The sequence below is a fragment of the Sparus aurata genome, chromosome 18 (assembly GCF_900880675.1).
Source record: "Sparus aurata chromosome 18, fSpaAur1.1, whole genome shotgun sequence".
Lineage (NCBI taxonomy): Eukaryota > Metazoa > Chordata > Actinopteri > Spariformes > Sparidae > Sparus > Sparus aurata.
In genome coordinates, this window is record NC_044204.1 from 19,651,793 (window position 1) to 19,664,838 (window position 13,046).

The following is a 13,046-nucleotide window of genomic DNA, read 5'->3' on the forward strand; positions in this document are numbered from 1 at the left end:
AATCTATCTAATCCTTTACTCTTCCACAGCCTGTCTGGTACACGACACACCACCAAAGCTACCGTTGTAGGTAGCAGTTGAGAAAAAAAAACATTTGCTTATCCAAATGTACTCATCTGCATTTAGAATGGTTGCAAATACTAGCTCTTGGATTTTAACCCTTTGTACTGCCTTGGCTCACAGTGGCTCATATTAGAATAAAATAATAAATAAAACATCTTGTTCCAGCCTTGGTTGAGGGATTAGAAAGAGATTTCCTTGGATCTTTAATGTATTTCCCTCAGAACAACTCCTCCCACTGATTTCAAGTCACCTTATTTGGGAGGAGAATGTCTTGAATACATGTGCCATTCATTGAAAAGGGGTGCTGTGGGCGTGACATCACGACAGTCAGCCAATCGCGTGTTAGATTTCAGCACAAGCGGGCGGGGCTTCTGAGGGAAATCCTGAAACACAGTGGCTGCTGCCTTAAGACGGGGGCGGGGCTTGTAGACGGAAGTGTCTCCCGACTGGTCCAGCTGTCATCTAGAAGAGAGAGGAGACCATTTACACCGGCTGCCTAGGAAATGCAGAAAAAGGGAAAACGCTATAATATGGCAACATCAAAACGATAAGGTCATGACGCCGAACTGAAGGTAGCTATGCCTGACATATCACCGAATTACACACGTCTCTCGATACGTTAGAGCAGCGGTCGAGGTTGTGTTACGTTATGTCGAGATGTAAAATGATGACAAGGATTGGTAGGCTGTGTGACATTGAACATACAGGACACGAAACAGACGAGGTCGTCTAAAGAGCCATACACCATTTCCAACAAGCTAGTCGTGTCCTGGCATATTTCACCGTGTTGTCGTCGTTAACGCTTTGACTAATAACTCGACGGACGTTGTAGCCGTTGAATTCGTTTATTGCTTCCAGGCTGGTTTGCAAATCTGCTACAACGTCTCTGCGGTATCGGCTATTATCCTAGCCTAGCGGCTCGGTGAAGGGAACTACCCTAGATTCAGAACAGACAGGAGACGTCATCAACATTTTCCTGTATTTAAATGGTTGCGTATGACGAGGTCATTGCTGAATAAGGGCAGATTATTCGGTAAGTGTCGGTCCCGGGAGCCACCGCGGTGCTCGAGCGTTCAAGGGTGCACTGTAATGCACAAACGTACTTTAAAATTGACTGCTGGGATCTGCATGATTAATGGGGCACATGGAAGGTGGCGGAGCAGCTGTTAGCTTGCTGCTAGCTGCGTAACGACCTTTGGAGACGTCAGCTTCACCAGCCCAGGCTGTTAGCTGCCTACGCTGGTTAGGCTGGGTGTTTTCCGTGGTTGCCTGCCTGCCTGCCTGCCTGCCTGCCATTCGAGTGTTATATTTCATCCAGGCCTCCCATGGCCAAGCGAGTCAATGATTTAATCTCATTGATTGCATCACAAGACCAGACAGGGTGCAGCCCAAGCACACTGACTGGGTTTGGCAAAGGCTTGGGGTTTTTTGTTTGTTTTTTTGTTCGGAGGCCAGATTAATTTGAGGTGTAATAGCCTTGTGTTTTCTGTCACCCCTCTCCTCAACCCACATTTTAGGATAAAGAAGCCGGTGACAGCCAAAAGTGAATTGAAGATTTACTGGGTGTCCTAAATGGGGGACTACGGGTTTGGAGTTCTGGTGAAGAACAGCAGCGGTAACAAATCTGCTTTCCCTGTAAGAATCCCTCCTCACCTCCAACCCCAGCACCCTCACCACCCCTCTAACCCCCCCAGCCCCCCTTCCTTCGTAAACAACACCTGCTCCACCAATGGGGGCAGTGCTTGGCTGTTCCCTGCCGTAGCCCAACACAGTAACATGCAAGATGAGATTCTGGAGTCAGACAAGTCCAAGGCCTTGGACCTCCAGGACATGCAGGAGAAGTCTCAGGTCCAGGCCCAGCCTCAGACTCTGTCTCCTGGCCAGCAGGAGGCCGGGGGAGGCCTAGGAGAGCTCGAGGGGGCTCTTCCCGAAGACAGCTCATTGGAGAAGGGTTCTCTGGAGAGCAGTGGCGGAAAGGAGAAGCTGAGAATGGAGTCCCCGGTGCTTAGTGGGTTCGACTACCAGGACAGCCTGGGAATGGGTACGAGCTGTGCACAATCCACCTCCTCCTCATCCTCGCTGACCAGCTTTAACAACTGGTCCCCTGCTGTCCCATCCACCCAGTCTCCAGTGGTCGGAGAAGACGTTGGAGGATTCTTTGGCCCGGCTGGCTCCAATGCCAACGGACCTCCCCTGCTGTTCCAGAACTTCTCCCACCACGCCGGGCCTGGTTTTGGAGCGGGAGGTAGTTTCTCCCCCCAGATTGGACCAGTCACCCAGCACCACCCACCAACACCTCACCCCCAGCACTACCACCCTCACGGTCAGGGGGTCCCACAGCAGCACCGACGCTCCCCAGCTAGCCCTCACCCACCCCAGCCCTCCTTCCCTCCGCATCCTCATCGCACCGGAACATTCACCCAGCTACCCCACCTCGCTCCTGCCCAGAGCAAACCCCCTTCACCTTGGGGAAGCTACCAGAGCCCCTCCACTCCTACATCCACCTCCTGGAGCCCCGGTGGGTATGGTGGCTGGGGAGGCACGCAGGGGGTTCGAGACTACCGACGGGGGGTCGGTGGAGGGATGACAGGTCTTAACTCAATCTCCCCATTGAAGAAGTCATTCCCTAACAACCAGGTAAATGAGATTCACACCTCCATTAATTAATATGAAGGCACACAATACGATTGGTCAGGAGACGTTTATGAACCTCATCCAACCATCCTACAGGTTCCCTCTCAGAAGTTCCCCAGAAATAGCTCTGGCTTCAATCACAAGGGCTGGGTGGAGGACAGTATGAGCCGCAGTGACAGTGTCTACCCTTTCCAGGTAAGCTTATCACAGGTAATATTGAAGCTGGTGTTTAGGAAATTTCTAGGTGTGATGCTTCATAGAACTAAGTTTAGTTGAAACACTACTTGCTTACTAATACTTACTTGTAAACAGCAATAGAATAGAGCTGTTGTTCTCTGTGAGAGTACATTTTAAGTTTAAATGGACAAAATGTTGCTAATCCTATTAAACACACTCATCTGTATCAAATTTAACAAATAAGCCATTGAGCAAAACAGGATATGTGATGGTTAAGTCAACTAAGCGGATGACTTGGAACTTATTGTGTGTTTTATGTCTGAGGTCTTATCTAGATCGTTTCATTGGAGAAGAGCTGCCTTATCATCTGCTCTGATCACATGGCCTTCCTCTTGCCCTGATTTGAGGAGTCTTGTGCTCGACTGCAGCTTTGCATGCTCTCAACCCATTTAGATACACAGCGAATAATCTTCTTTTGTGTTATGTATTACTCAACATAGCATTTGTGTTTCTTTGATTGTTTCAGATGCTAATATATCATATTACCGCAGGCTATTAAATTAGTTCAATTAGAATTTGTATTGCTATGAAAGGATGAAAGGATTTTTTTTTAGCTCTTTCAGCAGCATATGTTAATATCTGATGCGATCAAATACAGTGGAATGATGGGATTTGTGAAACATACTCTGTACTCCATTTTCTATTTACAATTATTTTACGGAGGGTCTCTACGGGTCTCTCTAGCTATTAGCATCATAGCAAAATATGTCAGCGTTCTTGCAGCTTGTGCTGCTCTAGATGGCGATGTGGGAAGTGAGGACACTAATTGTTGTCTTCCTCTCTTTCAGCAGGAGAGAACACGGTCCTTTGATGGTTTCAGCATGCACTCTCTGGAGAACTCCCTGATTGACATTATGAGGGCTGAGCAGGATTCCTTGAAAGGTTGGTTCCCACACTAACAATAGTGAGGAAAGGATAGTTTTTCTCACTGCTGGCTGTAGATAAGTACAGCCGTTTGTTGCATGTATTTGACAGCAAGTTGAAAATTGAGTATTATTTTAATTTCATTGTTGACAGTTGATTGTGTTGACAGTTTGAGCGTGAATGTAGTTTATTGACTCTCAAAAAGTGTGGTTTTTTTTGGCAAGACTATCAGGCATTTTCTGAGGCTGTAGTTTGAATAACCAATACACTTTTCTTTTAGTCAGTTTTAGTGAGCGTTTACTTTAGGGGAATTTTTTTTGATAAGGGTGAGACAAAATGACATTATAATGAAGTACTGTCCTAGTCTACAAATATCAACCTCCAGATGTAAGAAAATATGTTTGTTTGGTACAGACCCCATCAATTGTTGCCTCATCATCATTTAGTTTTTTAAGCAAAAATTAAGATTTGTGATGCTTCCCACTAACTGACCATATCATGCAGCCCTGGTTTAATTATGATTTTCTTCGTATTTGTTAATACAGTTTCATGTGTTGTCGAGTGACTTTAACTTTTTTCTTGTAAAACTAACACACTAATGGCACAAACGAAAACATAATGTTATTGAACTTCACTCAATTAAGTTCCTTGCCATGTTATTTGGGGTAGATATCACTATAAATGTTTCAGTGATACCTGACACCTTATTTTTGTTTTTATCTAAGTCCTTTGGGACACTCTGCAGAATAAACCGTTCATACTATGACTTGGAAGTATGACCTAAAATGTCAAATATATATAACTGTTTTGGGCCCCACCAAAATTTGTCCATAGCAGTGAGTTTCAAAAAGCACCAAAAGCTGGCATCGCATATCTGGAAAGATTCTTTGATCAGATTGTTCCTAGTTCAAATCACATTTTCAAATATATTTTTTGAGCCATTTTTAGAGTTCTTTATGTAGGCAGAGTTGTACTTTGATGGCAACTTTAGTTAAAATAGTCCACATGTAAGAAAAACATCTTCCTTTGTCCAGTGGAAAAAAAGGTTTACAATGCATTTTTCATTTTCTTGTTCTCCATAGCTTATGAACACAATGACCTGCAGCATTTTCTTGTGGAGACCTCTTTGATTTCAACTGACTCTCTCATTAATAAAACATTTCAGTTCAGTTTTGTTGCAGTCAGTCTTAAAAGAACCATTTTTCTATCACAGCCAGCTCTACTGATGCATATCTGGGACATCTTATGTTGTGCCGTCTTTTTATGAAACTTCTCCTTTATGGCAGTTCTGTCTGCCATCTGTCATCAGGGTATTTTCCATCACTTAGGTTGCAAGTTTGCTTTCTCAGTAGTTTATTATTTGCATAGTTGTCAAGTCTAACACACATTCTCGTACTTTTTATTGACTCTGATTTTACCCTAGCATGCACTTTTGTTTACCTGTGAGAACAACCTGAACTGCATTTGATTTGTCTGTTGAATGCCATCATGGTCCTTTTCTCAAACTCTTCCAACATAACTTGAATGGGTTGGGGAGCAATTTATAGACGAGGGGAATTAATTGATATAATTATTACTCCTGCTGGGAGTCGCTTTGTGAGGTGGTGTACTGAGGCCTCTTCTTTTTTGTCTTTTAGGACGCTACAGCTTCTCTCACCAGGGTGGAGATGGGCCTCTACCTATGAATGGTATGTAAATGACATGCACACAAAAAAATGCAGTGTTGTAGCAGAAGTTGGGCTTGAAATGAATGCTGCCAAATTCAGATAAATTGAACATTTTTAACCATTTTTTAAAACATAAAAACAACGAGAAACCTTGTGGATATACCATAACCACACACCATAAAACTAGTGCTAAAAGCATAAAATGACTTGAGTGATATCACTTGTATTATACCTTTCCAAACTGCTGTGGTAGTCACTGAGGAGCACGATCAAAATGGCTCACTGAATTGAGACCAGACCAGACCCGCTTCTTCAAATACGGAAAATAATGCTGTTGTCAGGGACCACAGAGAGCAGATAAATGATACCGCAGATATGCTGACAGAGGCCAATGACTTAATTTTTTGTAAGTTGTATTTATGTTTGTAGCGATATTGAAAATCCAGTCATCAATTCTTCTGTGCATAATGATGAGTTTTTTTATTTTCAAAGACATCAGTTCACAGAGTTGTTTCGCCAGTCAGATGAGAAGTTACTGAATGTTGTAGCACTAGGAATCTTAGTAGGTAAAAATGCAGGTCACCTTTTATTTTACATAAGTGATTAATGAGATTACTCTGGGGTACAATTACATGCCACGTTCTATGATTTATGATTTCAGCTCTCTGTGGTTTAAACACCATATAGATTTAGTCATACCATTTACAGTTGCAGTTTATGGATAGAGATGAAAACGGATGTGACAGATTTGCTTTCTTTTCTTTAAAAGCTTTTAGCAGTGGAAATTCAAAATGGAGTTACTTTAAAACACAGTAGCTATTTTGGCTGGTCATGATCCAACAATTAATTTCAAGCCCAGACAGAGTTTTACTTGTTTCTTATTGTGTGCCTTTTAACAAAAGAAGCCATTTCAAGAGTGTTTTGTGTTGTTTCACATGCAGCGAGAAGTTATGGCAGAAGACGAGGTAAAGCTTGTGAATGCATCTTGTTTTCTTCAGTGTTCTTTAGAAAGCAGTAATGACCCCTGAAATGATGACTTTGTGGTATTGCTTCTGTGTTTGTCTGCTTGCCTGTTCATTGTCATTGATTATTCTGCCTGGAGTATTGTCAGAGTTCAAGCCCCTTTTGCTGTAGGGCGTAAAGCCTTCCAAGGTCGCCTGCTAAGACCTAGTAGTGATAATACTTGTGCTTTTACTCTGCCATCAAAAATAGCAATCATGGCTGCTTTTGTTTGTAATTCTTGACTTTGTTTAATTTGTTTATATCTAATCAAATTCCCTGCTCATCGTAAGATTAATATATTCTCAAAACGATAAGAATTGTGGTTCAGCCCGACTAGTGTGTGTGTAATCCAGATCACCCTCTCCACCAGGCCATTCATCTCTGTTCCCCATGGAGGATGAGCGCTCTTTTGGAGAGGACGAGTCAGGTGACCAGGGGCTTGCTGGCCTTGGTTCAGCCCACTGTTTCCCCCACCTGAACGGTGAACGCGTGGAGAGATATTCCCGCAAGGTGTTTGTTGGAGGGCTTCCCCCAGACATAGATGAAGGTAAAGACACATTACAGCTACAGGGGATTCTTCTGTAGACCTTGTACTTCATTTTGTAGTATTTACAAATCTAGTGCCTCCGATCATGTCTGCTGTCTGTGGAATTCAAATTTAATACAATTACTGATTGATTTGATGATTGCATTTCGTTTTTTCAGATGAAATCACTGCCAGTTTCCGCAGATTTGGTCACTTGTTTGTTGACTGGCCCCACAAGGCAGAAAGCAAGTCCTACTTTCCACCCAAAGGTGAGTCAGAACAGTTGAACGTGACATTTCTAGCCAGTGTGTTGAATCTACAACAATTTGAGGATGTGCAAAGTCATTCTTCCGTATGTCGAACCTTTCCAGGATATGCATTCCTGCTGTTTCAAGACGAGAGCTCTGTTCAGGCTCTGATCGATGCCTGCATTCAGGAGGACGGCAAACTGTACCTGTGTGTCTCCAGTCCCACCATCAAAGACAAGCCTGTGAGTTATATATTGATTATCCATATTGTCAAAACTAACAGTTAACATAACAAAACCATTATTTACTTTACTGATTATTTGTTTACTCTGTAAAATGCCAAAAATTGTGAAAAAACCCCCCATAAAAGTCCTCATTTACATTCATAAATGACAAAGAAAAGCAGCAAATCGTAACATTTTGGCTGTAAAATGATTAATTGGTTATTAATTAGTTGGCATATAACAACAACAACAGACTAATCAACTGATAAACTAAGAAAAGCAGCTTTAACACAAATAATTAAATCATATACTTACACAAATGGTTGAGTGGGTCTGGTCTGAACTCAGATGTCTGTGAGGTTCAGTGCAGCTGCATTTGTTCTGGATAAAAGGGTTACAGTGATAATCCATCGTGTGTGTGTGTGTGTGTGTGTGTGTGTGTGTGTGTGTGTGTGTGTGTGTGTGTGTGTGTGTGTGTGTGTGTGTGTGTGTGTGTGTGTGTGTGTGTGTGTGTGTGTGTGTGTGTGTGTGTGTGTGTGTGTGTGTGTGTGTGGTTGGATATAGGTTTTGTGAACTGTTCATTTTCAGCGCAAATAATAATAAAAAATGACTGGCAACCATTTGTAATACAAGTAATCATTAGCCGTTGAAGGCTAACGTCAGCAGTAGTGTTTGTTTGGTCAATTTATTTATTCACTAACATCAGTTTCTCGAAATTGCTGTCTTTAGAAGCCTTTTCTGCCGCCCTCAGGTGTGACATGGCATGTGCATGGCAACCAGTGGTTGGTGTCACAGGGATTATGTTCTGTCATTAATGCTAGTGTTTTATTTTGGTGGACGACTCAGTAGTATAATGTGAGATGGAAATGCCACTACAGAATAAATACTTTTAGTCTAAATGGATAGAGTCTGGGCACGGGACAAAATGAAAATCTCATGTTGCTATTATCCTGTCCAATGTAATTTCGATTCACGATATTATTCCGATAATCATCAAAATTTTCTTAAAATGCAGTGGCACTAAAACATATTGAAAGCACTTAAACTTTACATTTTGTAAAGTAACAAATACATATTTATTGCATCACAGATGGGACACGCATCATTTTTTTTAGGAATAAAAGATTCTTAAATGAGTACATAAGGTTTACTTGCACATTAAAGGATAAATAAAAGCTGGTAACCTTATCTTCCTGTAATTTCATTTAGTTTGAAACCCATCTGATTCAACTTGTTTTTTATGGGGGATGTGATGTCTTCAGCCATGGTGACCAGCTTAGGCAACTCAAAATAAATCAAGCACTAATATAGGACTGTACGTCAATGAGACAGACCACGCTCAAGTCATTCATGTGAAAATATGCACAATTATCCTGATAATGAAAATAAAGCACTATCAACTTACTGTGTGAGTGTTGCTGTATTGTGATCTGCAATAAAATCTTTTGTCCCATCCTTAATCAACTCTTACTTTGTTAGATCTCAGGGGACAAATAAATGTTCTGCTTAATCTGTAAACAAGTGAATTTAGTGCTCAAGGAATTTAATTTTAAACACCATCATGACACTCATCATCAAAACAACCCCTGAGTTATATTATTTAGATGGTACTTTATTCTGCCCCACAGCACAGAAACATGTATAAATGTATTAATTGTGACCTCACCAGTTGGTTCATATACAGGATATCACTCCATGGTCTTCCTCTAAAAGCCTTGGTCACCACCATCAACACCCTGCAATAGTATTGAAATTGAACCAAAGAAATATGCTAATCCTTATTACATAAGCAACAAGCCCCTTTCATTTTAGAAATCCCAAAAGCATCTTGGACACTAAGAAGTAAAGCCTGACTGAGAGGAAATAAATGTTTTTTAAATGTTGATTTGTGCAGGTCCAGATCCGGCCCTGGAATCTTAATGACAGTGACTTTGTAATGGACGGCTCTCAGCCATTGGACCCGAGGAAAACGATCTTTGTAGGAGGTGTCCCTCGTCCCCTACGTGCAGGTGCGTGCGTGCGCGCATAATTCCAAATGAAGTAGTTTCAATCCCATTAACTTTATATTTTGTGTTGCTATTCCAGTGGAACTAGCCATGATCATGGACCGTCTGTACGGGGGAGTGTGTTACGCTGGCATTGACACAGACCCTGAACTGAAGTATCCAAAAGGGGCGGGGCGAGTAGCCTTCTCCAATCAGCAAAGCTACATTGCAGCCATTAGTGCCCGATTCGTTCAACTGCAGCATGGGGAGATTGATAAACGGGTGAGTCCATCGGATGTTAGCAGGTCTTAAAAATGAGGAGAGGATATTCATAAAATATTCATCCCACCTTTCAAGTTTTTCTCGACCTCCATTTTAACAGTTTTCTGTCATCCATTTTATGTCTTTTTCGCAGGTGGAAGTGAAGCCATATGTCCTGGATGACCAGCTGTGTGACGAGTGCCAGGGCACCCGTTGTGGGGGGAAGTTTGCTCCTTTCTTCTGCGCCAACGTGACCTGTCTACAGTACTACTGTGAGTACTGCTGGGCAGCCATCCACTCCCGGGCTGGCCGCGAGTTCCACAAGCCGCTGGTGAAGGAGGGAGGGGACCGACCACGACACATCTCCTTTCGCTGGAACTGAGGCGAGAGGGCGAGGGAGGGCGACGATGCAGGATTGGGGAGGGATTGAGAGAAAAGGGGTAGTTAGGGAAGGGGTACGGGCTATGATATGAAAAATAAATGCACTTTTCTTTTAAGTTAAAAAAAAACAACTTAATTTATTTTTTATTTTATTTTTAATTCGGCCTTCTAAAAGAAGTAAATGCTAAGAAGAGTGAAATCCCATTTATGTTTTGACTTTAAGTGTGCATGAGCATATGGATGCATTAGATTTGGATTTAGATGTTTTCTGACTTGACTGTACTTTTCTTTTCGTGTTAGCTGGCAAAGCTGCTTACATTTGTTGTCAAGAGTAACATAAAATTTAAGTGAGGTTCATCATACCTAAATCAGTATACTAACTATGGAAGTTGAGTTAAAGAAGGGTGCATTTTCTTACTTTTTGCTTGCAGGATTAGAGAACAACTGTACCATTTACCAAAGGTTGAGTGCAAATTGTTGGTTTAACAGAGGAGGAACACTGTTTTAGGTTGGTCGGACGATTGAGTTTTCCAAGAAGCTCGGTGTAAAGCATCAGGCTACGTCACAAAACAAAATCTCCCCTCAGTCTGGCACACATGTTTAGATTGCTGGCATGAGTTTTTAGGTCTTGGTTGAAAAGTCGACACTTTGTAACCAGAAAGGGCAAACCAAAGATTGGCCTAAAATACATCATCAAAAGCAGATGTTGATCTGAGGGTTTTCAGGATAACGTGTCCTCTCGTCATGCGGCGGAGGAAAGGCTGGAGTTGTCTGGAGTTTCGGTTTGTGGGTGTCGGCTAATAAAGACACAGCCCTCAGGGCTCAGGTATTGGCAGTAGTATTTTGCTCACTTTATATTGTCAGGGATATTAGCACTGGAAGCTAACATGCTAATGTAGTACAAACTAATGGGAATGCACAGTCCAGTCTCCCTGAGCTGTCCTCATGGTGTACCACTGCACGCTCTACCATGACTGGAGCTTCTATCACAAAGTGTTGTGGTTGGATATGGTAGTAGCTAGAATTTGCTGTCACAGAGATAAAGATATTATTTTATACATGGCCTGCTGATTTTTGTACAGTGTTTTATAGCTGATTATTTTGTCATGAACATATATACATTTATTATGCACTACTTTTCTAAATATTTTTTTCAATAGTCATTTTAGGCACATTTTTCACAGATGGGAGAACTCCTTTTGCAATACCTCATTTTTTTCACTTGGTGAAAAATAATTTTGTACCTTTGTTACTAAGAGATCTGCATTTATGGTAAACTTAATTTAAAAAAATAAAATGAATGATATTAATATAATTTTCAATTAGCTTTTATATATTTAAGTGCTGGTAAATCTGAAAATTGTCTGGTGCATCGGTGTGATTCTGTAGATAATTTAAAAAAATAACGAGGCTATCAGTAGCCAGTCATATATGGATTCTCCTCTGTCCTGATAAACATAATTACAGGATCCTAAGGCATGACAAGACCTTTCTAAACTGATTTTGATAGTCTTGAAAATATATTCTGACATTTCTCTCCTAGGTGTAGTCAATAAGATTATCAATAGGGTAAATGTTTTGGCTTTGGTCAATGTGAAAACTTCCCTTCTATCACCGGAGTGGATATCAGCTGTTTGAATATTTAGATCCTCTTTCTGGGACTGCCTGTAAGTTCTACTTATTCTTGGCATGCATAATGTAATACAGAAATAACATGGCTAGTGTTAATGCAGGACCTAATGTAATGCACTAGATCTCCTTTTTCCTTAACTTTCATTTCCTTATCTCTTTGAGATCACCTCTCTTGTAGCCTCTCTTTACATGATGGAGTCTGCCTTCCTTACACAGACATGATGTTTATGCAATCTACACAGTGACAACACTTTGGATGCGTTTTTTGTAATGTAGAGGACACTCAGTAGGACATAGGTGAGGAGACTTGATCACTTGACCCCCTTTGTGATGTGGCATGCTTTGGGACATAACCTGAATGTGATTTAATGTTGCAAGTTAACTTTGAGCCATTATGTGCAATACTTATTCTTTCCAGAAACAAGTCTCCGCAGTGTATGTCATTTAACCCATATAAACCATGCAGTCATTTACACATTATTTGTTTCCTATTGTTCATGCTGATGTCTGCAAGAAAAAAAACAAACTAATTTATACCTGAATTTATTTTTAAACATTAGTTTTGTGCTTATTGACTTATTTTGCTACTACCATGCTACTGTGATTGAAAACATTGTATATACTAGTTCGATAATGTATTTAGCATTTGCTATATTTTCAATTGAAATGTATAACTATCATTTTGATCAGATTTTTTGTTATATTTTTGGGGTGATGTGTTAAACTCGTTGATGTGTCTAGTTTTTCTAATTGCTGTATTGTGCTCCACATTTTCAGATGAAAAGAATATTGATTATGTCTGTTAGTATTACTTGATTGCAAAATTTCAATAGTTTTTAATTGTATGCTGGGAAGGTTATATTTATTAACTTTTTTTTTTTTTTTTTACCTGATATCATTTTGATTTTTATTAAGTCATTTCACATTTATATGTAAGTTCCAATTTTTATATTTTCTTCCTGATTAATTTACGCTACAATACAGAAGTCAGTTTTTATAGTTGGTTTGTAGTATTGAAGTAAAACAAAGATCTAATGTCATATATTCATTTGCTGCCAACTGTTTGTAACTGTATGCATACATTTGAAGTATTTGTAATGTGAAATGTTGAACGAATAAAACAGCTGTGAGGAAGAATTATATGCCTGATGATCATTTACAAGAATTTAGGTTTATTCCTTTTATTACAATTTTACAGAGGCCTGTGTGAATTAATTTATCCCCTGAAGGTTTTCTAGTGAATCACACACCGCTGTTGTGTGACCACTTTTTTGGCACATCTGGTGGGTTGAGTTGAATCAGGTCAGAGGTATTTATAGGCT

At 40.7% G+C, this 13,046-nt stretch overlaps 1 protein-coding gene across 5 annotated transcripts; it reads left to right on the forward strand.

Moving 5' to 3' along the window:
- Nucleotides 1-477: 477 nt before the first annotated feature.
- Nucleotides 478-12,862, forward strand: LOC115568896 (cytoplasmic polyadenylation element-binding protein 4-like). Of its 5 annotated transcripts, none has more exons than XM_030396616.1 (12): nucleotides 478-635; nucleotides 1,581-2,700; nucleotides 2,794-2,892; nucleotides 3,723-3,816; nucleotides 5,436-5,486; nucleotides 6,407-6,430; nucleotides 6,838-7,014; nucleotides 7,173-7,262; nucleotides 7,365-7,483; nucleotides 9,360-9,474; nucleotides 9,551-9,732; nucleotides 9,866-12,862. In XM_030396616.1, the coding sequence occupies exons 2-12, from the start codon at nucleotides 1,636-1,638 to the stop codon at nucleotides 10,091-10,093; spliced, it is 2,244 nt and encodes a 747-aa protein (XP_030252476.1). In that variant the 5' UTR covers nucleotides 478-635; nucleotides 1,581-1,635; the 3' UTR covers nucleotides 10,094-12,862. The 5 variants fall into 5 exon arrangements, with proteins under 5 accessions (XP_030252476.1, XP_030252478.1, XP_030252479.1 ...); XM_030396618.1 differs by having other exon boundaries at nucleotides 3,726-3,816; XM_030396617.1 differs by having other exon boundaries at nucleotides 487-635; nucleotides 1,539-2,700.
- The last annotated feature ends 184 nt before the right edge of the window (nucleotides 12,863-13,046 follow it).

What these genes read in the sequence shown, in the direction of transcription:
- LOC115568896 (XM_030396616.1), top strand. Translation starts at nt 1,636, where the DNA reads ATGGGGGACTACGGGTTTGGAGTTCTGGTGAAGAACAGCAGCGGTAAC. An exon ending in GTCCTACTTTCCACCCAAAG is followed by an intron (nt 7,263 to 7,364) that starts GTGAGTCAGAAC and finishes GAACCTTTCCAG; the next exon opens with GATATGCATTCCTGCTGTTT. An exon ending in CCCTCGTCCCCTACGTGCAG is followed by an intron (nt 9,475 to 9,550) that starts GTGCGTGCGTGC and finishes TTGCTATTCCAG; the next exon opens with TGGAACTAGCCATGATCATG.